This window comes from Oncorhynchus masou, chromosome 18, assembly GCF_036934945.1.
Source record: "Oncorhynchus masou masou isolate Uvic2021 chromosome 18, UVic_Omas_1.1, whole genome shotgun sequence".
Lineage (NCBI taxonomy): Eukaryota > Metazoa > Chordata > Actinopteri > Salmoniformes > Salmonidae > Oncorhynchus > Oncorhynchus masou.
In genome coordinates, this window is record NC_088229.1 from 48,243,803 (window position 1) to 48,268,480 (window position 24,678).

Here is a 24,678-nt window from a genome sequence, read left to right on the forward strand (position 1 = left end):
ACATCATTCAAACAGTTTTAGAAACTTCAGTGTTTTCCATCCAAATCTACTAATAGTATGCATATCTTACCTTCTAGGCCTGAGTAGCAGACAGTTTACTCTGGGCACCTTATTCATCCAAGCTTCTCAATACTGCCCCCAGCCATAATAAGTAAAATGTCAGGAATTGTGAGAAACTGAGTTTTTAAATGTATTTGGCTAAGTTGTATGTAAATTTAAGACTTCAACTGTATTAACCCCAACCAGATGCCATGGATTACAGGCAACATCTGCACTGATATATAGTAGAGCTGCCGCTTTCAAGGAGCGGGAGAAGTTTATATGATATCCCGCTATGTCCTCCAACGAACCATCAAACAGGCAAATCGTCAATACAGGACTAAGACAGAATTCTCTCTCTCTCTCTCTCTCTCTCTCTCTCTCTCTCTCTCTCTCTCTCTCTCTCTCTCTCTCTCTCTCTCTCAAAGCATTCAATGCAGTTATTTGCTGTGCTTTCAATTAAGTTATGCCGTCCTGTTCTGATATAACTGATGCTATAGCAGAATCAGCACCAACCTCCTCAAGAGCAGCCATAGACAGCGTCCACTACAGTTTATTCTCGTTGTCGTCATCAATTTAACCCTCTCCACAGATTATCAGAGGACGGTGATTGGTCTGTTCATTTGATGGAAGGAGAGGGAGGGCTCAAATGGTTTGAATCTGGACGTGGCCAGACTGTAGCAAAACATAATGTGAGCACTCGAGATTAGGAAAGTTCGTACAAGGCTAGCCTTCCTTCAACTCTCAACAAGCCACTCTTCATGACTGGATCAAGCCTGAAGACCGTGCTGTTTCTCTTCAGATTTGTGCCTCTTTCCAAATCAGCCATTTCCTCTAAAATTTAGAATTGCTTTCTCAGCCTGCATCATCGAGTCCGCAGAGAGACTTTGGCCACTCAGTGATGTCTTGAATGTCTTCATCTGTCCTTCAACTTTTTCTTTGTTCTTACTGTTCTTGGGTTATTTTATTTTATCACTTGCTGTAGTGTCGTCTTGACTTTCAGCTTCCAAGCTGCTGCCCTTTTCAAATTACTCCACTATGAAAAGTGGTCAATTAGTTGACTTTTAGGGTTATTTTCTTATTTCACCACTATGCAATTAACAGTGATGTCTTTACGTCAGGAAGGCCCTCACACTGTTTATGCTCCCAATTCACCGCTTCATTGACATCTCGATCCGAAACAGAGTGCTCGCATCCCAAAATATACACATTTCACCTCACATGACCATTACGCACGTGACGTATGCTGGGTGTGGAAACAACTAAATTAACTTTTGCACATAGTCAATAATAATTAATCACAGAGATACATATGGTCATAAAGGACTATATAATTACAAATTGGTCTAAGTTTCTTTACCTCAGGGTCATCAGAAGGAATTGGGGCTCAGGTCCTCTGGCAGCTTTAGTCTCTACTGAGACTCCGCCCTCAGCAGAAAGTCTGGACCTTCAATCCATCTCTTGGATTTTAGGAAAGATTATTCACTTTTGCAACGTGACACATTCAACTGGATTGACTTTGGAGCTCTCATTCCGCCACTGAAGTCAAACCTCTGATGACTGAGACTTTTTGCCAAAAATATGTGGAACTTTCTTGTTTTGATGGCTATATAGCACAACACAGATGTGCTTTCAGTCCAGAAGACTGATTTTTTCCAGTTGAATCTAAAACTGATATCAACATTGTATCAACACGTAATGCAAGTTATTCTGCTGCAAGCTCTAGTCGGGGAATGGTAATTTGCTTTAGTAGGGCTACTCTCTGTTTGCCCATGAATGTCATATTTTAATTTACTTTACCTTTATTTTACCAGGAAGTCATACTGAGACTAAGGTCTATTTTACAAATGAGCCCTGAATGATATACAGTGCATTCAGAACGTATTTAGACCACTTCCTTTTTACACATTTTGTTACATTACAACCTTATTCTTAAATGGATTAAATACAAAGAAATCCTCATCAATCTACACACAATACCCCGTGACAAAGCAAAAACAGATTTGCCATTTTTGCACATTGATATAAAATAAAAACAGATACCCAATTTGCATAATTATTCATACCCTTTGCTATGAGACTCTTTTCATTGATCATCCATGAGATCATCCATGAGATCTTTTTACAACTTGATTGGAGTCCCCCTTTTGTAAATTCTATTGATTCGATATAATTTGAAAAGGCAAACACCTGTCTATATGAGGCCACACAGTTTGACAGTACATGTCAGAGCAAAAACCAAGCAATGAGGTCGAAGGAACTGTCCCCAGATCTATCAAGGCACAGATCTGGGGAAGGGTACCAAGAATACAGTGGCCTCCATCATTCCCAAATGGAGGAAGTTTGGGTCTATCTCCAAGCCATAAGACTCCTGAACAGCTAATCAAATGACTATTTGCATTGACCCCCTCTTTTATGCTGCTGCTACTATCTGTTTATTATCTATGCATAGTCACTTTAACTCTACCTACATGTAAATATTACCTCCACCAAACGGTGCCTCCATACATTGATTCTGTTCCAGTATCCCCTGTATCCCCTCGCTACTGTTATTTTACCGCTGCTCTTTAATTATTTGTTACTTTTATTTTATATTTTTACGAAACACTTGTTTTTTTAAACTGCATTTAACCTCTTACACTTATGGTGGCGCTATTTCATTTTTGGAAGAAAAACATTCCCGTTTTAAACAAGATATTTTGTCACAAAAAGATGCTCGACTATGCATATAATTGCTACTGTTCGAAAGAAAACACTCTGACGTGTCCAGAAATACAAATATCTTCTCTGTGCGTGCCCTTTAACGTGAGCTTCAGGCAAAACCAAGATGACTTGGCATCCAGGAAATGACAAGGATTTTTGAGGCTCTGTCTTTCATGATCTCCTTATGTGGCTGTGAACGCAAGAGGAATGAGTCTGCCCTTTCTGTCGTTTCCCCAAGGTGTCTGCAGCATTGTGACGTATTTGTAGGCAGATCGTTGGAAGATTGACCATAAGAGACCACATTTACCATGTGTCCGCCCGGTGTCCTGCGCCGAAATTGGTGCGCAAAAGTCACCTGCCAGTATTTTTCCATGGGGCACAGAGAGAAGCAAGCTTCCATGAACTGCATGTCAATGAAGAGATATGTGAAAAAACACCTTGAGGATTGATTCCAAACAACGTTTGCCATGTTTCGGTCGATATTATGTAGTTAATCCGGAAAAAGTTTCACGTTGTAGGTGACTGCATTTTTGGTTCGTTTCGGTAGCCAGGCGCAATGTAGAAAACGGAACGATTTCTCCTACACACAGACGCTTTCAGGAAACACTGCGCATTTGGTATGTGGCTGGGAGTCTCCTCATTGAAAACATCAGAAGCTCTTCAAAGGTAAATGATTTTATTTATTTGGTTATCTGGCTTTTGTGAAAATGTTGCGTGCTACATGCTACACAAAATGCTATGCTAGCTTTGCATACTCTTACACAAATTAGTCAATTTCTATGGTTCAAAAGCATATTTTGAAAATCTGAGATGACAGTGTTGTTAAGAAAAGGCTAAGCTTGAGAGCGATTTTCAGAAATCGTTAACGTTGCGTTATGCTAATGAGCCTGAGGCTTAGTCACAATCCCGGATCCGGGATGGGGAGTTTCAAGAAGTTAAACTGCATTGTTGGTTAAGGGCTTGTAAGTAAGCATTTCACGATAAGGTCTACAGCTGATGTATTCAGCGCATGTGACAAATAACATTTGATTTGAAGACAGCGCAGGAGTGGCTTCGTTTCTGAATGTCCTTTAGTGGCCCAGCCAGATTCCGGACTTGAACATCTATGTAGAGACCTGAAAATAGCTGTGCAGCGATGCTTCCCATCCAACCTGACAGATATTGCGAGGATCTGCAGAGAATAATGGGAGAAACTCCCCAAATACAGATGTGCCAAGTTTGTAACGTCATTCCCAAGAAGACTCAAGGCTGTAATTGCTGCCAGAGGTGCTTCAACAAAGTACTGAGTAAAGGGTTTGAATACTTATGTAAATGTGATAAGTTTTAAAAAATATATAAATTAGCAAAAATGTCAAGTTACCTGTTTTTGCTTTGCATTATGGGGTATTGTGTGTAGATTGAGAGAAATAAATAATTTAATCATTTTTAGAATAAGACTGTAACAAAATGTGGAAAAAGTCAAGGGGTCTGAATACTTTCCGAAGGCACCCATTGTTTCTTAGAGGGGCATTCTGCAGTTCAAACAACAACTGAGCCAGTACCTCGCCACTATTTTGGTAAAAATCCTTTAGAAGGGGGGGCGTGGAGAATTGTAACCACTCTCTAATTAATCGATAGAGCTATGGATGCAAACTGACAATTTCCACCATAAGTCTAAACAGTGTTTAAAATAGCATAGAACAAACATCTATTTTGGGTTCTGATTGGGTTTGACAATTGACTAAGCACAAGAGGCATTTCTTATATAAGAAATATGTCTCAAGAATCAATGGGTGTGTGTAAATAATGTAAAAGTAAAGAAATGTATGAAGTAATCAAAGATTGACACTTTAAATAACTATAACTTATACATTTATTTTTATTTTATTTCACCTTTATTTAACCAGTTAGGCCAGTTGAGAACAAGTTCTCATTTACAACTGTGAGCTGGACAAGATAAAGTAAAGCAGTGCGAAAAAAACAACAACACAGAGTTACACATAAACAAACCTACAGTCAATAGCACAATATAACAATCTATGTACAGTGTGTGCAAAATGTAGAAGATTTAGGTAGGTAAGGCAATAAATACTCAATAGAGGCGAAATAATTAGAATTTAGCATAACACTGGAGTGATAGATGTGCAGATGATGATGTGCAAGTAGAGATACTGGGGTGCAAAAGAGCTAAAAGATAAATAACAATATGTGGATGAGCTAGTTTGGTGTGCTATTTACAGATTTGCTGTGTACAGGTACAGTGACCGGTAAGCTGCTCTGACAGCTGATGCTTGAAGTTAGAGAGGGAGATATAAGTCTCCAGCTTCAATGATTTTTGCAATTTGTTCCAGTCAATGGCAGCAGAGAACTGGAATGAAAGGCGGCCAAAGGAAGTGTTGGCTTTGGGGATGACCAGTGAAATGTACCTGCTTGGAGCGGGTGTTGCTATGGTGACCAGTGAGCTAAGATAAGGTGGGGCTTTACCTAGCAAAGACTTATTAGATGACCTGGAGCCAGTGGGTTTGGCAATGAAAATGTAGTGAGGGCCAGCCAACGAGAGCATACAGGTCGCAGTAGTAGGTAGTATATTGGTGACAAAATGGATGGCACTGTGATAGACTACATCCAGTTTGCTGAGTAGAGTGTTGGAGGCTATTTTGTAAATGACATCGACAAAGTCAAGGATTAGTAGGACAGTCAGTTTAATGAAGGTATGTTCAGCAGCATGAGTGAAGGAGGCCTTGTTGCGAAATAGGCAACCGATTATAGATTTAATTTTGGATTAGAGATGCTTAATGTGTGTGTCTGGAATAAGTGTTTACGGACACCAGGTATTTGTAGTTGTCCACATGTTCTATTCACATATCCTAGATATTTGTAGTTGTCCACATATAAGTCAGAACTGTCCAGAGCTTTTGACAGTGATGAGGGGTGGTCGTTTGACCGTGACCCATTACGGACGCAAACATTGAGGCAGTGATTGCTGAAATCCTGGTTGAAGACAGCAGTGGTGTATTTAGAGGGCAAGTTGGTTAGGATAATATCTAAGAGGGTGCCCATGGTTACGGATTTGGGGTTGTACCTGGTAGGTTCCTTAATAAGTTGTGTGAGATTGAGGGCATCTAGCTTAGATTGTAGGACTGCCGGGGTGTTAAGCATATCCCAGTTTAGGTCACCTAACAGTACGAACTCTGAAGCTAGATGGGGGGGGCGATCAATTCACATATATGATGTCCAGGGCACAGCTGGGGGCTGAAGGGGGTCTATATCAAGCGGCAACGGTGAGAGACTTTTTTCTGTACAGGTGGATTATTCAAAGTAGAAGCTCAAGTTGTTTGGGCACAGACTTGGATAGTATGACAGAACTCTGCAGGCTATCTCTGCAGTAGATTTCAACTCTGCCACCTTTGTTATGACTATCTTGCCGGAAAATGTTGTGGATGAGGATGGAAATTTCCACATTTTTGGTGGACTTCCTAAGCAAAGATTCAGATACGGCTTGGACATCCAGATTGTCGGAGTGTATTAAAGCAGTGAATAAAACAAACTCAGGAAGGAGGCTTCTGATGTTAACATGTATGAAGCCAAGGCTTTTACGGTTACAGAAGTCAACAAATGAGAGCTCCTGGGGAATAGGAGTGGTGCTGGGGGCTGCAGGTCCTGGGTTAAGCTCCACATCACCAGAGGAACAGACTAGGTCTAGGATAAGGGTATGGCTAAAGGCTATAACAACTGGTCCTCTAGTACGTTCTGGATAGAGAGTAAAAGGAGCAGATTTCTGGGCGTGGAAGAATAGATTCAAGGCATAATGTACAGACAAGGGTATGGTGGGATGTGAGTACAGTGGAGGTAAACCTAGGCATTGAGTGACGATGAGAGAGGTTTTGTCTCTAGAGGCACCAGTTAAACCAGGTGAGGTCACCGCATCGGTGGGGGGTGGGACAAAAGGGATATCTAAGGCATGTTGGACAGGGCTGGGAGCTCTACAGTGAAATAAGACAAAAATAACTAACCAGAAATGTCTCAAGAGCAACTGTGTTTTTTAGAAGAGTCAGTTAAGAACAAATTCTTATTTTAACCCAAACCCTATCATAACCCAAAATATAAGGCTGCATTACGCCATTGTTTATAACAAGAACATAAAACATGTATAGCTTCAAAATATGTTCAAACTGTCAACTACCTTCTACATGCCCCATCTGAGTAGGTTTATGTATTAGGCTTGGTCAAATGTAAGGTTTCACGGAATGTGGTTGGAGATTTTCCATTGATCTTGATTTTTTGTCCAGGATTAGCCTTCATCTTTGTACATGAAAACATCTACATAATGTCTAAGGACAGTAATAGGGTAAACCTACTTCTCCATCAAAAGCCTTATTAGTGCATAAGTCAAATTAACTTTTGAATTTCCTGTCTTTTTTGGCTTCAGACATATTTCACTTATTAAATAATATTAATAAAAAAACTTTTAAGAATCAGTGGGTATGAATCATTAATAAATACATTGTTTTGCTCTGTCCTACAGCTGTCTCACTTGCTCTGGCTTTGAATGGAGTCTTCACAAACACTATCAAGTTGATAGTTGGCAGGTAAATAAATAATGCAATACTAGACTCAAACACTATACATGTTGGGAAAAGGTTTGATTATATGTCAAGCAGAGTACTGTACCTTATCTTGATTGATTGCATAACATTCAGTTATGCTGGGTGTCATTTTCAAAATTTAACTAAATGCCTTTTTCGTGTATTTGTCACGACTTCTGCGGAGGTCGGTTCCTCTCCTTGTCCGTGGCGGTGTCACCGGTCTTCTAGCCATCGCCGATCCATTTTTCATGTTCCATTTCTTTTGTCTTGTTTTCGCACACACCTGGTTTCAATTATTAACTAATTACATGTTGTATATTTTCCCTCTGTTTCCCCCCTCCTTGTCTGGAATTGTTTATTTGTAAGTACTCTGTTACAGGTGCTGGTGTTTTTTACCCATGTGTTTGTTGTTTTGTATGCTAAACGGCTCCGGCTACTCACCAAGTTCTGCTCAGCTTTTGACTTCCCTGCCACCAGTTTACGCACCCCTTACAGTATTGAAAGTTAACTTCAGGTGGCATAAGCAATAACAAACCTCTTTCTCTTCAGGATCCGACCCTTATTATCAATTTATGCCTAAAATTACAAAACCGAATCTAACTGCCTAAAGCTCAGGACCTGAAGCAAGGATATGCATATTCTTGATACAATTTGAAAGGAAACACTTTGAAGTTTGTGGAAATGTGAAATTAATTTAGGAGAATATCACACATTAAATCTGGGTAAAAGATAAAGATGCATATTTTTTTATATTTGAAATGCAAGGGAAAGGTCACAATGTACTAATCAAGGTTAGGTGCAGTGTATGTGCAACGTTTTAGACTGATTCAATGAACCATTGCAATTCTGTTCAAAATGTTGTATCAATACTGCCCAAATGTGCCTAATTGGTTTATTAATATTCTTTCACAGTAAAAGCTACTGTAAATTGGACAGTGCAGTTAGATTAACAAGAATTTAAGCTTTCTTCCCATATCAGATACTGTATGTCTCTGTCCTGGGAAATGTTCTTGTTATTTACAACGTCATGTTAATCACATTAGACTACATTAGCGCAACCGTCCCGTGGAGTGGGGTGGTTGGGGTGGGGGCACCGATCTTAATTAAGAGAGCGATTGATTTAAGTGTATTTTTTTCCATTCTCTACAGGCCCAGGCCAGACTACTATCAGCGCTGTTTCCCAGATGGACAGGTGAATATTAAGATGCTGTGCACCGGAGAACCAGACCTAGTGTCAGAGGGACGCAAGAGTTTCCCCAGCAGCCACTCCTCCTGTGAGTACCAGTCAATCACCAGCCACAACACTGAAACCTCTAAAATTAAGGTCCCCGTATTTGGGGACCCTATTTGATTTTTAAACTCAATTCAGTCTGGTATGAGAACAGTAGCCCCATCCGGTCTCTGGCTGATTTAAATGCCGAGTCCACTTTGCCGAGTCCACTCAGAGACCAGAGACCGGTTGGCAAACCAGAATAGGGCCGCGATTAGGCCGAGTCCACTTTGCTAGCTGGGCCCCTATGGGCTCTGGTCAAAATAAGTGCACTATAGGAAATAGGGTGCCATAGTTGGCATTGATCCTGTCTAGAAGCATTCACAGGATTATTGGATAATTGGAGAGGAAAAAACCTTCCATTTCATTAGGCTTTCATTAGACATACCCAACTGGACATACCCAACTCACTAATGACCATCAAGTTCCCAAATGGCCTGCTCCTCAGGGCTCTATTGTTCCTCTAACCACTCTGACATCAATACAAATTCAATCGAAAATCACATCAAACACATAATCAAAACATTATCTTGCTTTTAAAACTTACGTCACTGTGATTGATCAATTTGAAGAAAGACGTTCAACAACAGGTTGAAACTGAGTGGAAGCCATGGTCATTGTCATGGTCAAGCCATGGTCATTGTGGATAGGATAAGTAATCCTTCTCACCACCCCCCCCCCTTAATGATTTAGATGCACTATTGTAAAGTGGCTGTTCCACTGGATGTCAGAAGGTGAATTCACCAATTTGTAAGTCGCTCTGGATAAGAGCGTCTGCTAAATGACTTAAATGTAAATGTAATGTAAATGTTAAGCCTAATACAACGAAATTGATAGCACTTTCTAAGGTGATGATTGATTCAAAACACACATACACATAATGGAGATTAAAACTTAATTAAAATAAGGATTGTGCCGTTATGCTATACATAGCTTCCCGCTTTATTACACATGGCAGAATAAAAATAAAAATAAAAGGATTTAAGATGTCTTTGGTACATAATTGGTCTGTTCTATACTCCAAAATTAAACACATTCTAGTAATCACTTTTGAGTGTGGACTGTAATTATTATGAGTATTTGATGGACTGGTTACCTTATCCTACGTTCCAAACTTTATATCCAACTTCTTTGAAGTTGAGACAGACAGGGCGGACATTTTCAGAGACCACGGCCCCAGTGTCCAGCAAAAATTGAATTGTATGTTTATTTACTAAAATATCAATAAGGGGGTTTTGAGTAGACAAAGGTGGTCCATTTTAGCATATTACAGATTCCTTCTGTTCTTCATTGTTTTCTTCATTAGTTTCTTATTCTGTTTCTGCCTCATTCTATGGTTGGTAGCACACTCGTCCACATCCTCGTCCAAATGGGTTGTTCGCCTGCACACCCGCAGGTGGGGACGGCCACTCTCCTTGGACTTTTCCTGATCCAGGACAGTGCCTTGAAAGATGCCCTGCCTTCCCACAGTTGTAATAGCTCCAGTCTCTCCCTCTGTCAGCTCCAGGGCCCACTCCAGGACAGTGTCTTGAAAGATGCACTACCTTCCCACAGTTGTAGCAACTCCAGTCTCTCACTCTGTCAGCTCCAGCAGCTGTCACCATTTTCTCGATGTCCTTTCCCTCCTCCAGCTGTACCTTCTTTAGTGTCTTTCCATCCTTACTTTCATTTCCTTCAACTGTCTTTCCACATGAGTGATATATGGCTTTACATCAGTGGTTTTGTTTCCCATGCAAATATAAGTTGTTGTTTACAGCAGTCTTCAGAGCTTGTCTCTTCTTTTTCTCCTTCTTCTTCCTCTCTCTTCTCTGGTTCCACTTGCCTTAGCATCTTACAGATTTATCTTTTGCATTTTCTGCTTTCTCTTTCCCACTTTCTGAAATCGTCCCACTTCACTTTTCTTGTGTTTTCAAGTTGGCCTCTCACAGACTCACCTACCATTTATTTTGCTATTACACTACACGACCCTTTTGGTTTCTAGCAAAGATCCCTCATCCTACTCTTACTATTTCCCTTTTCCATACTCAAACCCTTTGTATAACTCTTTAGAAAAAAACGTCCTGCTTAAAATGTCATCCCACACTCACACAACTCTCACACCGGGGCTAAACCCCTGTTCAGTTAATTAGTCAAACACACAATACTCTCATTCACTTAGTACTATTCCCAAACATACTCAGTAATCCCCCTTATTACTTGTTGTTACCTCCTATGTATACATATGTGTCTTCTGTGGTAACTCTATAGTCTCCATAGTCACCATAGTCTCCACTGAGCATCAATAGTCCCAATAGCATCCCTAGTCCCTATAGTTATAGCATCTATAGTCCCTCAGCATCTACAGTCCCTCTGAATCCATAGTATAATAGTTTATATAGTTAGAAATGCTATGGTCTCCATACATGCTGCTTCTTCTAAATAAATGTAAAAAATAGCACCTCACGCTATTACTAGACCACGTAGACACATCTCATATAAATGTCTACAGACAACTGTCAGTGGGGTCTCTTCTTCCCTCACTCTAGTCTTCTCCTAAGACTAGTTCTATCCTTCTTCTAGATCTTTTTGGTCAATTTTATTGGTTTTACAATTTTTTATTTTTTATTATACAAATTCATTTAAATGTACTTATTGAAATTCAGTAGCTGTTTCACTCAGAGGTTTACAGATCAGGTATCTTCCCCCGGGCAGCTCACAGTAAAATAATAATCTGAGCGGTTCCACATCGTCTTTGGTCAGACAGGAATTTCCCTTTTGCATGCCTTCAAACGGAATGCACCATCGGTGTTCCCTCACAGAACTTCACTGGGATGCTCCACAAGTGGAATCCCTTTTTTGCCCGCTTTGAGGACAATACAGTGCCACTGCAGCCGAAGTGAGTAAAACATTTAAACGTGTTAACCCTCGCAAGGCTGCAGGCCCAGACGGCATCCCCAGCCGCGCCCTCAGAGCATGCGCAGACCAGCTGGCTGGTGTGTTTACGGACATATTCAATCAATCCCTATACCAGTCTGCTGTTCCCACATGCTTCAAGAGGGCGTCCATTGTTCCTGTTCCCAAGAAAGCTAAGGTAACTGAGCTAAACGACTACCGCCCCGTAGCACTCACTTCCGTCATCATGAAGTGCTTTGAGAGATTAGTCAAGGACCATATCACCTCCACCCTACCCGACACCCTAGACCCACTCCAATTTGCTTACCGCCCAAATAGGTCCACAGACGATGCAATCTCAACCACACTGCACACTGCCCTAACCCATCTGGACAAGAGGAATACCTATGTGAGAATGCTGTTCATCGACTACAGCTTGGCATTTAAAAAAATAGTACCCTCCAAGCATCATCAAGCTCGAGACCCTGGGTCTCGACCCCGCCCTGTGCAACTGGGTACTAGACTTCCTGACGGGCTGCTGCCAGGTGGTGAGGGTAGGCAACAACATCTCCACCCCGCTGATCCTCAACACTGGGGCCCCACAAGGGTGCGTTCTGAGCCCTCTCCTGTACTCCATGTTCACCAACGACTGCGTGGCCACGCACGCCTCCAACTCAATCATCAAGTTTGCGGACGACACAACAGTGGTAGGCTTGATTACCAACAACGACGAGACGGCCTACAGGGAGGAGGTGAGGGCCATAGGAGTGTGGTGTCAGGAAAATAACATCACACTCAACGTCAACAAAACTAAGGAGATGATTGTGGAATTCAGGAAACAGCAGAGGGAACACCCCCCTGTCCACATCGATGGAACAGTAGTGGAGAGGGTAGTAAGTTTTAAGTTCCTCGGCATACACATCACAGACAAACTGAATTGGTCCACCCACACAGACAGCATCGTGAAGAAGGCGCAGCAGCGCCTCTTCAACCACAGGAGGCTGAAGAAATTTGGCTGGCTGTATCACCGCCTGGTACGGCAACTGCTCCGCCCACAACCGTAAGGCTCTCCAGAGGGTAGTGAGGTCTGCACAACGCATCACCGGGGGCAAACTACCTGCCCTCCAGGACACCTACACCACCCGATGTTACAGGAAGGCCATAAAGATCATCAAGGACAACAACCACCCGAGCCACTGCCTGTTCACCCCGCTATCACCCAGAAGGTGAGTCAGTACAGGTGCATCAAACCTGGGACCGAGAGACTGAAAAACAGCTTCTATCTCAAGGCCATCAGACTGTTAAACTGCAACCACGAACATTGAGTGGCTGCTGCCAACACACTGACTCAACTCCAGCCACTTTAATAATGGGAATTGATGGGAAATGATGTAAAATATATCACTAGCCACTTTAAACAATGCTACCAAATATAATGTTTACATACCCTACATTATTCATCTCATATGTATATGTATATACTGTACTCTATATCATCTAGTGCATCCTTATGTAATACATGTATCACTAGCCACTTTAACTATGCCACTTTGTTTACATACTCATCTCATATGTATATACTGTACTCGATACCATCTACTGTATCTTGCCTATGCTGCTCTGTACCATCACTCATTCATATATCTTTATGTACATATTCTCTATCCCCTTACACTTGTGTGTATAAGACAGTTATTTTGGAATTGTTAGTTAGATTACTTGTTGGTTATTACTGCATTGTCGGAACTAGAAGCACAAGCATTTCGCTACACTCGCATTAACATCTGCTAACCATGTGTATGTGACAAATAAAATTTGATTTGATTTGGTTTGATTTTGATTTGATTTGATACCTTCGTTACGCCAAGATTCTAGAGGAAATTCAACACCTGAAGTCAATATTAAATTAATCAATCTATTTTGTCAGCAAGCTGAAAGGTTCCCTTCAGTTCTCTTATATACTGCTTACACAGAAATATTTGCATGACTTATATTACTCATCATTAACGTTGAATCCTGCATGTGACTGACCAATACCTCACAAAGGCTTCCTCTCTCCAAGTTGAGACTTTAAAACTGAGATACCTTGGTTCTAAAGCAACGTTCTGGGCGTACTGCCAAGTTGCTTATCAGCGATATTGAGAATTCCTCCATACCCGATCAGTCAGTCACCTGCATGAACCATCTAAGTGGTTATTAGAAAGGTAGCATCGATGTGATACACACAGCATTGATTTGAAACACAAACAGAAAAAATTTCCCTCAGTACTTTACACCCTACAGAAAAGACAGTGGTGGAGGAGTTGCTTCAATATTCAGAACCACATTCCTGTAAAGATTAGAGATGGCCCGAGCCCTCACCCGACGTTCCAACATGTAGTAACCAAAAAAGTGTTCTTGTAGTAACCAAAAAGATATCAAAATATATTTTATGTTTGAGATTCTTCAAATTGCCACCCCTTGCCCCGATGACAGCTTTGCACACTGTTGCCATTCTTCTCAACCAGCTTCACATGGAATGGTTTTCCAACAATCATTATGCTGAGCATTTTTGGCTGCTTTTTCTTCACTCTGTGGTCCAATTCATCCCAAATTATCTCAATTGGGTTGAGGTTGGGTGATTGTGGAGGCCAAGTCATCTGATGCAGCTCTCCATCACGCTTCTTCTTGGTCAAATAGGCCTTACACAACCTGGAGGTGTGTTTTGGGTCATCCTGTTGAAAAACAAATGATAGTCCCACTTTGCCCAAACCAGATGGGATGGAGTATTGCTACCTCCTCCTCCATGCTATAATGGTGGGTAATACACATGCGGAGATCATCCGTTCACCCACAATGCGTCTCACAAAGCCACGGCGGTTGGAGCCAAATATCTCCATTGGTCGTGTTTCTTGGCCCAAGCACGTCTCTTCTTATTATTGATGTCCTTTAGTAGTGGTTTCTTTGCAGCAATTCGACCTCAAAGGCCTGATTCACGCAGTTTCCTCTGAACAGTTGATGTTGAGATGTGTCTGTTACTAAACTATGTGAAGCATTTTATTTGGGCTGCAATTTCTGAGATGCAGTTTACTGTAATGAACGTATCCTCTGCAGCAGGGGAAATTTTGGGTCTTCCATTCCATTAGCGGTCCTCATGAGAACTAGTTTTATCATAGCAGTTGATGGTTCAACTGTACTTTGGAGAAACTTTCAAAGTTCTTGAAATTTTCCGTATTGACTGACCTTCATGTCTTAAAGTAATGATTGTCTGTCATTTTTCTTTGTTTATTTTAGCTGTTCTTGCCATAATATGGACTTGATCTTTCACCAAATTAGGGCTATCTTCTGTACACTTCCCTTAACTTATCACAACACAACTGATTGGCTCAAAGGCATGAAGAAGGAAAGAAATTCCACAATTTAACTTTTAAGAAAGCACACCTGTTAATTGAAATGCATTCCAGGTGACTACCTCATGAAGTTATTGGAGAGAATGCCAAGAGTGTGCAAAGTTGTCATCAAGGCAAAGGGTGGCAATTTGAAGAATATCAAATATAAAAACACTTTTTTCATTGCATCATGCTTCTATATGTGTTATTTAATGCCTTTTGATGCCTTCACTTTTATTATACAATGTAGAAAACAGTAAAAATATAGAAAGATCCTTAAATGAGTAGGTGTTCTAAATCTTTAAATCTCTAAAGTCTCAATTTTGCCTGACCGCTGGAAGAGTAGCTTTTGCCTTTTACAATGTTTCAACCTGGTGTTTTACATCTTTCTTCAAATTGATCATCACAGTGAGGTTAGTTTTAAAAGTACAATAGGCCCCCTGTGGAGATGATAAGTGTTTGATGTGATTTTTGATTGCATTTGCATTGTTGTCAGAGTGGTTAGGACCTGATGGTAGTTAGCAAGTTGTGTACTACCAAAGCATGTCCAGAGTGCATAAAAGGAGATTACTGTGACTCAACGATCATGTGGGTCATGACTGATGATTGCGGTAATATGGTCACCGCAGCAGCCCCATTTGTAACATATTTATGTAGTGTTTATGAAGGTTTTATGGAGCACTTATACATTGCACATCATATAAAGCGGGGCCTCCAATGTTATGATATAACTAAAAGTGGAATAAGTTTTTGTCTCTCCCTCTTTCCCCCATCCCTCAGTTGCATTCTCTGGCTTGGGCTTCACCTCCTTCTATCTGGCTGGGAAGCTGCAGTGCTTCACAGACGGGGGCCGCGGGTGCAGCTGGCGTCTGTGTGCCATGTTACTGCCTCTCTACAGTGCTTTGATGATCGCCCTATCCCGCACCTGCGACTACAAACACCACTGGCAAGGTCGGTTATGTCCACATCCAAATAAATCAGCAGATATGCCATTTAGGTCTAGGAGTTTTTTCTGACTACATGACTTAATGGCTGTTCAATTCAGCTACCTTTATTATCATACATGGAGAAATTAATTTGGTATTCACCAGGGTTGCAACATTCTGGTAATTTTCTCCAAACTTCTGCACATTTATTGTTGTCTGAGTGAGGAAAATCCCTAAAGTCGATGTGTTCTGAAAAGATGAAACATTGAGGATTATAATAAAGAAATCCAGGTTGGAGGATCCTTGGACCTCCTGCATATTCTTTGTTAATTCTAGGAATCTTTGAACTAGGATTTCTGGAAAACCGGGGAATTGCAAACCTATCATCACAATGTACATAGAAGACATTAAAAAAACAATCCCCATGAATGTAGGCCTATATAAAATGTGTATTGTGTGACATCAAAGTGGTATTTATTATAATCCTCAATGTTTCATCTTTTCAGAACACATCGACTTTAGGGATTTTCCTCACAACAATAAATGTGCAAAAGTAGGCAATTAGCGGAAGGGATGGGGGCAACTTCTTGTAGCCAGTAGTGCTCAAGTTTAAAATATCTGTCAGTCAATCACTTCTATGAAGTGGAGAACCAGATCTCTGATGTCATGTATAGAATGTTACTGTCCAGCCACTGCATTTCAACTTTGGCACCTATTCAATGACAACATGCTACTTCAACCCTTATATGGGATAACAGCGGCTGCGATTGGAAAGGTTTATGGTCTATATGATGGAGTTCAGACTTCTTTTGAAATGTTTAACCCGTGTGTAGTCTTAACATTCTGTGGCATAGAAAATCGTGGCATGGAAAATCGCCATTCCACTCTCTGCATCCCAGAGACTACAGGTATCCTCACCTCGGGACCTTATACACACCTGCTAAGATTATTAGCCCTATGTAGGCACGCAGGTCAATCTCATCCATCCTTTTCCAGTTGTCTCCATATTTACAGAAACCCTCCAAATTTGTTATCTCCAGGATGATTTTTTTGATGGCTGGTGTGATGAATGTTGAGGCGATGTCCTGGATATGGGCAACTGCATGTATTGTGGGCCCTGGGGTCATCCTTATAACATTTTTTACTGCCATCCTGTCCTGCTTGTCATATGGTGACAAGGACCATGTTATTTTGCTGTTCTTTGACAAAAAATGTCTCTTTTTCAGCTTGGAGGATTTCTTCTTCATCATTTGAAGATGATGCATCGTGCTCTGGGTTGTAATTCTTCCCCATTTTCTTGAGATGGCTCTCAGTACTGCCAATGTTTATCTATGGAGATTGCATGGCTGTGTGCTCGATTTTATACACCTGTCAGCAATGGGTGTGGCTGAAAATAGCCGAATCTACTAATTTGAAGGGGTGTCCCCATACACTATATTTACACAAGTATCTTGAACATCCATAATGTTTCTTGATGTGATGGATATTTATGTATCATATCTACGCTTCAGAAGCTAGGAAAATATACAGAACCAGTCAGAAGTTTGGAAACACCTACTCATTCCAGGTGACAGCTTTGCACACTCTTGGCATTCTCTCAACCAGCTTTGTGAGGTAGTCACCTGGAATGCATTTCAATTAGCAGGTGCACCTTGTTAAAAGTTAATTTGTGGAATTGTTTTCCTAATGCGTTTGAGCCAATCAGTTGCCTTGTGACAAGGAAGGGGTGGTATACAGAAGATAGCCCCATTTGGCAAAATACCAAGTCCATATTATGGAAAGAACAGCTCAAATAAGCAATGTGAAACAACAGTCCATCTTTTCTTTAAGTGCAATCGCAAAAACCATTAAGCTCTATGATGAAACTGGCTCTCATGCGGACCACCACGGGAAAGGGAAGACGCAGAGTTACCTCTGCTGCAGAGGATACGTTCATTAGAGTTACCAGCCTCAGATATTGCAGACCAAATAAATTCTTCACAGAGTTCCAGAAACAGATACATCTTAACATCAACTTTTAAGAGGTGACTGAGTGAATCAGTCCTTCGAGGTCGAATTGCTGCAAAGAAACCACTACTAAATGGACACCAAAAAGAAGAAGAGACTTGTGTGGGCCAAGAAACACGAGCAATAGGACCGGTGGAAACCTGTCCTATTGTCAAATTTGAGGTTTTTGGTTCCAACCGCCGTGTCTTTATGAGACACAGAGTAGGTGAACGGATTATCTCCAAATGTGTGGTTCCCACCGTAAAGCGTGGAGGAGGAGGTATGACAGTGTGGGGGTGCTTTGCTGGTGAGACTGTCAGTGATTTATTTAAAATTCAAGGCACACAACCAGTGTCTTGAACATTTTGTAGCGTTCTGTAGCGATTTGCCATCCCATCGGGTTTGCGTTTAGTGGGACTATCACACAGGTTGTGTAAGGGCTATTTGACTAAGAAGGAGAGTGATGGAGTGCTTCATTATGTCCTGGCCTCCATAATCACCTGACCTCAACCCAATGGAGATGGTTTGGGATGAGTGAAGGAAAGGCAGCCAACAAGTGCTCAGCATATTTTGGAAAAGCATTCCTCATGAAGCTGGTTGAGAGAATGCCAAGAGTGTGCAAAGCTGTCCTCAAGGAAGATAGCCCCAAGTAGTTGGCTACTTTGAAGAAACTCAAATTAAAAATATATTTAGATTTGTTTAACACATTCTTTAGTTACGACATGATTCCATAGGAGTTATTTCCTGGTTTTGATGTCTTCACTATTATTCTACTATGTAGAAAACAGTAAAAATTGTAACGACTTTCCTCTGTTGAAGGAGGAGCGGACCAAAATGCAGCGTAGTGGTTACTCATGTTTAATGATGGAAAAATGACTTGACATGAAAATACCGAAATGTACAAAAACAACAGACGGAAACGTGAAAAAACTATACAGCCTATCTAGTGAAACTAAACACAGAGACAGGAACAATCACCCACGAAACACTCAAAGAATATGGCTGCCTAAATATGGTTCCCAATCAGAGACAACGATAATCACCTGACTCTGATTGAGAACCGCCTCAGGCAGCCATAGACTACGCTAGACATCCCACAAAACCCCAAGACAAAAACAAACCACAATAACCCATGTCACACCCTGGCCTGACCGAATAAATGAAGAATAAACATAATATATTTTGACCAGGGCGTGACAAAAAAAAGAAAACCCTGGAATGAGTAGGTCTAAACTTTTGACTGGTACCTTATGCTGAAATGCATTTCTCTTGCATGAGAGTACTATTTTTTTTAGATAGAATGATAAGAAAAGTTTTTTTTAATCAACAATCTGTGAATAGTCCTGTAGTGTATTTTTTCATATGAAAGCCACCTAAAATATACTGACATAACCCACAAAAAGGCAGTATAGGCAGATGGAAATTGTCTAATTTCCATATTTAGTCACATTTTTTTGTGTATTTATGTCTACTTACAACTGGTAATTGTTTATTTTGATATACACAGTACAGAACATTAGGAACACCTGCTCTTTCCATGAGGCTGACCAGGGGAAAGCTATGATCCCGTATTAATTTCACCTGCTAAATCCACAATTAGTGTAGATGAAGGGGAGGACACAGGTTTAAAGAAGGATTTTTAAGCCTTGATATAAATGAGACATGTATTTGTGGCATTCAGAGGGTGAATGGACAAGACAACAATATTTAAGTACCTTTAAACAAGCTATGGTAGTAAGTGTTAGGCGCACCATTTTAAGTGTGTCAAGAACAGCAACGCTGCTAGGTTTTTCACACTCAACAAGAATGTATCAAGAATGGTCCACTATCCAAAGGACATCCAGCCAACTTGACACAATTGACAGCTTAAAGAGTCCATGCCATGACAAATGGAGGTAGTTCTGAGGACAAAAGTGGGTGAAACACAATATTAAGGTGTTCCTAATGTTTTGTACACTGTGTATAAATCAAATCAAATGTTATTGGTCACATACACATGGTTAGCAGATGTTAATGTGAGTGTAGCATCATACCTGTGCTTCTAGTTCCGACCATGCAGTAATATCTAACAAGTAATCTAACAATTTCTCAACAACTGCCTGTTACACAAGTTTAAACGAATGAATAAGAATATGCACATATAAATATATGTATGAGCGATGGCCGAACGGCATATAGAGTACAGTATATACATATGATATGAGTAATGTAGGGTGTGTAAACATTATATAAAGTGGCATTGCTTAAAGTGACTAGTGATACATTTATTACATCCAATTTTTAATTATTAAAGTGGCTACAGATTTGAATCAGTATGTTGGCAGCAGCCACTCAATGTTAGTGATGGCTGTTTAAAGAGTCTGATGGCCTTGAGATAGAAGCTGTTTTTCAGTCTCTCGGTCCCAGCATTGATGCACCTGTACTGACCTCGCCTTCTGGATGATAGCGGGGTGAACAGGCAGTGGCTCGGGTGGTTTTGTCCTTGATGATATTTTTGGCCTTCCTGTGACATTGGGTGGTGAAGGTGGGCAGGTAGTTTGCGCCCTGTGATGCGTTGTGCAGACCTCACTACCCTCTGGAGATCCTTAAGGTTGTGGGCCGGAGCAGTTGCCGTATCAGGTGGTGATACAGCCCGACAGGATGCTCTCGATTGGGCACCTGTAAAAGTGTGTGAGTGTTTATTGTTGTGCCTTCTTCACCATGCTGTCTGTGTGGGTGGACAATTTCAGTTTGTCAGTGATGTGTACGCCTAGGAACTTAAACTTTTTAAACTTAATAACGAGTTTGGAGGGTTCTATGGTGTTAAATGCTGAGCTGTGGTCGATGAACAGCGTTCTTACATAGGTATTCCTCTTGTCCAGATGGGTTAGGGCAGTGTGATTGCGTAGTCTGTGGACCTATTGGGGCGGTAAGCTAATTCATTTTCTCCAGCAGGACAGATAAATGTTTCCAAAATCTTTGAGTCTAGTTCAGCCGGTCCAACTACTGCACAAGCTAGTCATTCTCTCTACAACACTTTTGCCTTTTTTTCAGATCATTGATCATGAGAAGGCAATGATTTAGCATGTTATAGAGTTGTGGTCACTGTGAGGTGACATGTTCTCAGCTATGGTGACAAAGTGACAGAGATGGTTTGTCCAAACCAGTGACATGTTGAGACTCAGCCAGCACCAGTAATGAATTCAACACAATGTCAGACCAACATCAGCCCAATATTAGCCCAACGTTCAAAAGACCTGAAACAAATTGTTACCCTGCACCAATCCAACATGTTATTCTCACAGAGAAAACTCAAACCCTTCCACTTGTTTTTCCTATCTGTCTACCAGCAAGACTCTAGGAATACCTCCCTGAAGTCTGTTTTTGAGCATTTGCAAATGCCTCACGTGTTTCACCTCCATGACCATGCCACCACCGTTTTACCTAGCTACTGATAAACTAAATTATCTGACATTTCTAATATAGCCAACCCCAGCAGTGACGGCAGCCCAACATTCACGAAAGCTGTACGGCCTAGTGCAGTCAAAAACATGATTTTCCCGTGTTTTATATATATTTCCATACTTTGAGGTTGGAATTATACTGTGAAATTGTGAAAACTATGATATTGCCCTTTTAGTGCTGTTTGAAAATACTGCCTGAAATTTCTGCCTGTTTTGGTGGGATGAAGTTTTGATTTTCCTTCTTGAGAAAAATGCTCTTTGCTAAGAAGCTGTTTTTGTTTATATTTGACCATTTTATGTAAAAAACAATCAACGTAAGGTACTTACTGAGAAATTATTTGATATCGAGAAAAAAAACGGCTGCATTGGACCTTAAAACAATCTGCTCCCAGCACCTATCTAGACCAAACTCAAAGGCTGACCTTTCCTCTTGTTTTCATATCTGTCTACCTGCAATACCTCTCTGAAGTCTGTTGTTGGGCTGAGTGTACCACCATTTTTCTTAGCTATTTATAATCTAAATTAGCTGACATTTCCAATATCACCAATAATGAAGTAACATATCAATAAATAATGCACTGTATAAATAACTAAGTACTCAAGTTAATTTCCTATTGTAGATTTCTGAGATATACTGTAGGTAAGTTAGACCCAAGGTAAGAGTGTGGAACTAATAATACCAATGTCTGCCAAGTGGCATATATTATATCTACAGTATTAATATATTATTACTATTATTCCCTAGATGCCTTTGTTGGAGGGGTGATCGGTCTGCTTTTTGCCTACATCTGCTATCGACAGCACTACCCTCCGTTCCTGCACATGGACTGCCACCTGCCTTATGCCAGTCTGGACAAAGCCCCCCACCTCATTTCTGCCCAGGGCGATCCTCGGGTCCTGCCCACTGAGAACGCCACCATCCTGCCTCTGAAGGGAATGACGGAGGGGCCTGTATGACTCCTGCCAACACCTACCTCCAGACACAGTCTCTAACCCCACCCTCACCCCAGGACCACCCAACCCGCTCCCCCTCTCACTAACTGTAGATGACTAGCTAGCACTTACATATACCAGTGGACAGTGCTGTACCCCCCTCCCTCTTTCAGTCTTTCTCCCTGTCTGCCGGAATCAGCACCCTTTCAGTGGTCTTTATTTAGAGAGGCTGTGTATGTATGGCATCTGGGAATATAGGACAACACTACTGGAGCAAAAAGGCAAAGCCTCACACATTTCTAACTTTGAGAGAACACATCAACTATAATGGCCAGATGTACGGTCACTAATGTTGTCCAAACTGTATTCTATTATTATTCAATTAGCCTTGGTCTTACACCCACAGACGTTGTTTTTGCATTGTTCACATCTCTCCTACTGCTGGTTTTCCATGGAAACAATGATAAATATAACACCAATAGGTCATTATCAATAAAACGTCACAATAGAGATCGATTTGACTGCTGGGGGGGAAAGGAGACTCCCAGTTCCGCTAAAACCATTGACAACTATGTGCCGTTTTCAAGGAAATGTTAAATAAATGTTATTGCTATTTGGTTTTAATATCACACTTAGCTCTATCATCAGAGTTTTACAGCAATCAGTAAACATCATTTCAACAACATCAAGGGCTCCCGAGTGGCACAGCGGTCTAAGGCACTGTTTGATTCCAGGCTATATCACAACTGGCCGTGATTGGGAGTCCCATAAGACTGCGCACAATTGGCCCAGAGTCGTCCGGGTTAGGGTTTAGCCGGGGCAGGTTGTCATTGTAAATAAGAATTTGTTCTTAAATAAAGGTTAACTAGGCAATTCAGTTAAGTTAAATGAAATAAAATGTATGTATTTTCAGACACGTGAGTGTAGCCAGATCCATTTGGCATTTAGCTAAATAGCTAAAGCAAACAACGTGTCACTGAGCTTTCGGAAAGAGCTAGACGTCACGCTGGTAAAGTTTATTTATTTACCTTTATTTAACTAGGCAAGTCAGTTAAGAACAAATTCTTATTTTCAATGACGGCCTAGGAACAGTGGGTTAACTGCCTGTTCAGGGGCAGAACGACAGATTTGTACCTCGTCAGCTTGGGGATTTGAACTTGCAACCTTCTGGTTGCTAGTCCAACACTCTAACCACTAGGCTACCCTGCCGTCATCACCACTATAAAAAGAAAGCAAAACCAAACAATATTTGGAAATAGCCACCTAATTTATCCCCTGAAAGTTATTTTGTTAACTAGCCATATTGACGTGATTTGTTATTAGTTAGCTAGCCAATTTAATGTGGTCCATCAATCTACATAGCCTATCATGTCTGTCAGCAGCAAACGTGATTAAACATTATTTAAATGGGATACTGTTAGCTACTTTGCAAAGTAGGCCTACGTTAGTTGGTGAAAAAGTACATTAGGTCTGTATGTACAAATGTACAAATGTACAAAGGTTCTATCTGTAGCTTACAAAATAAACATTCAGCTAACAGTAACATTGCATCGGCATATGCACCCATCTGCTGCTTGACAGGCAGACGCCACAAACCATGGGAAACTAACCACATTACTCGTCAGGTATAATTAACTTTTAATTTATATCACTCAAACATCCAACTAATAGTGACCAATATTGAGAGATACCGTGAGTCTACCCTTACATACACTATATATACAAAAGTATGTGGACACCCATTCAAATTAGTGCATTCGGCTTTTTCAGGAAAAAACAAGTGGCTGACAGGTGTATGAAACTGAGCACACAGCCATGCAATCTCCGTAGACAAATATTGGCCTTACTGAAGAGCTCAGTGACTTTCAATGTGGTACCGTCATAGGATGCCACCTTTCCAAAAAGTCAGTTCGTCAAATTTCTGCCCTGCTAGAGCTGCCCCGATCAACTGATTCGTTTCAAGTCTAATACTGCGGGTAATGGAATCACCAATGACTAGGGTTTTCAATTTGTGAAGCTCAGCCACCAAGTGGTAGGCCACACAAGCTCACAGAATGGGACCACCAATTGCTGAAGCGAGTAAAAATCATCTGTCCTCTGTCGCAACACTCACTACTGAGTTCCAAACTGAAGTTTGAAGGACGAATGTGGGTTCGGCAGATGCCAGGAGGACGCTACCTGCCCGAATGCATAGTTCCAACTGTAAAGTTTAGTGGAGGAGGAATAATGGTCTGGGGCTGTTTTTCATGGTTCGGGCTAGGCACCTTAGTTCCAGTGAAGGGAAATATTTACACTACAGCATACAATGACATTCTAGACGATTATGTGCTTCCAGCTTTGTGGCAACAGCTTGGGGAAGGCCCTTTCCGGTTTCAGCATGAAAATGCCCCTGTGGACAAAGCGAAGTCCATACAGAAATGGGTTGTCGAGATCTCAACCTCATCGAACACCTTTGGGATGACTTGGACCTAATCGCACAACTTCAGAGCCCGACCTCACTAATACTCTTGTGGCTGAATATGGAAGCAAGTTCCCACAGCAATGTTCCAACATCAAGTAGAAAGCTTTTTCAGA

General features: G+C 41.1%; 1 protein-coding gene across 1 annotated transcript in view; it reads left to right on the top strand.

The window, feature by feature from the left end:
• LOC135504724 (phospholipid phosphatase 4-like) overlaps positions 1–22,128 on the top strand; it is a 123,233-nt gene extending 101,105 nt beyond the window's left edge. Inside the window, exons 4-7 of the mRNA XM_064923537.1 lie at positions 7,247–7,310; positions 8,457–8,581; positions 15,597–15,767; positions 21,917–22,128. Of these exons, the coding sequence (XP_064779609.1) occupies positions 7,247–7,310; positions 8,457–8,581; positions 15,597–15,767; positions 21,917–22,128 (572 nt within the window). The remainder of the gene's footprint in view (positions 1–7,246; positions 7,311–8,456; positions 8,582–15,596; positions 15,768–21,916) is intronic.
• The last annotated feature ends 2,550 nt before the right edge of the window (positions 22,129–24,678 follow it).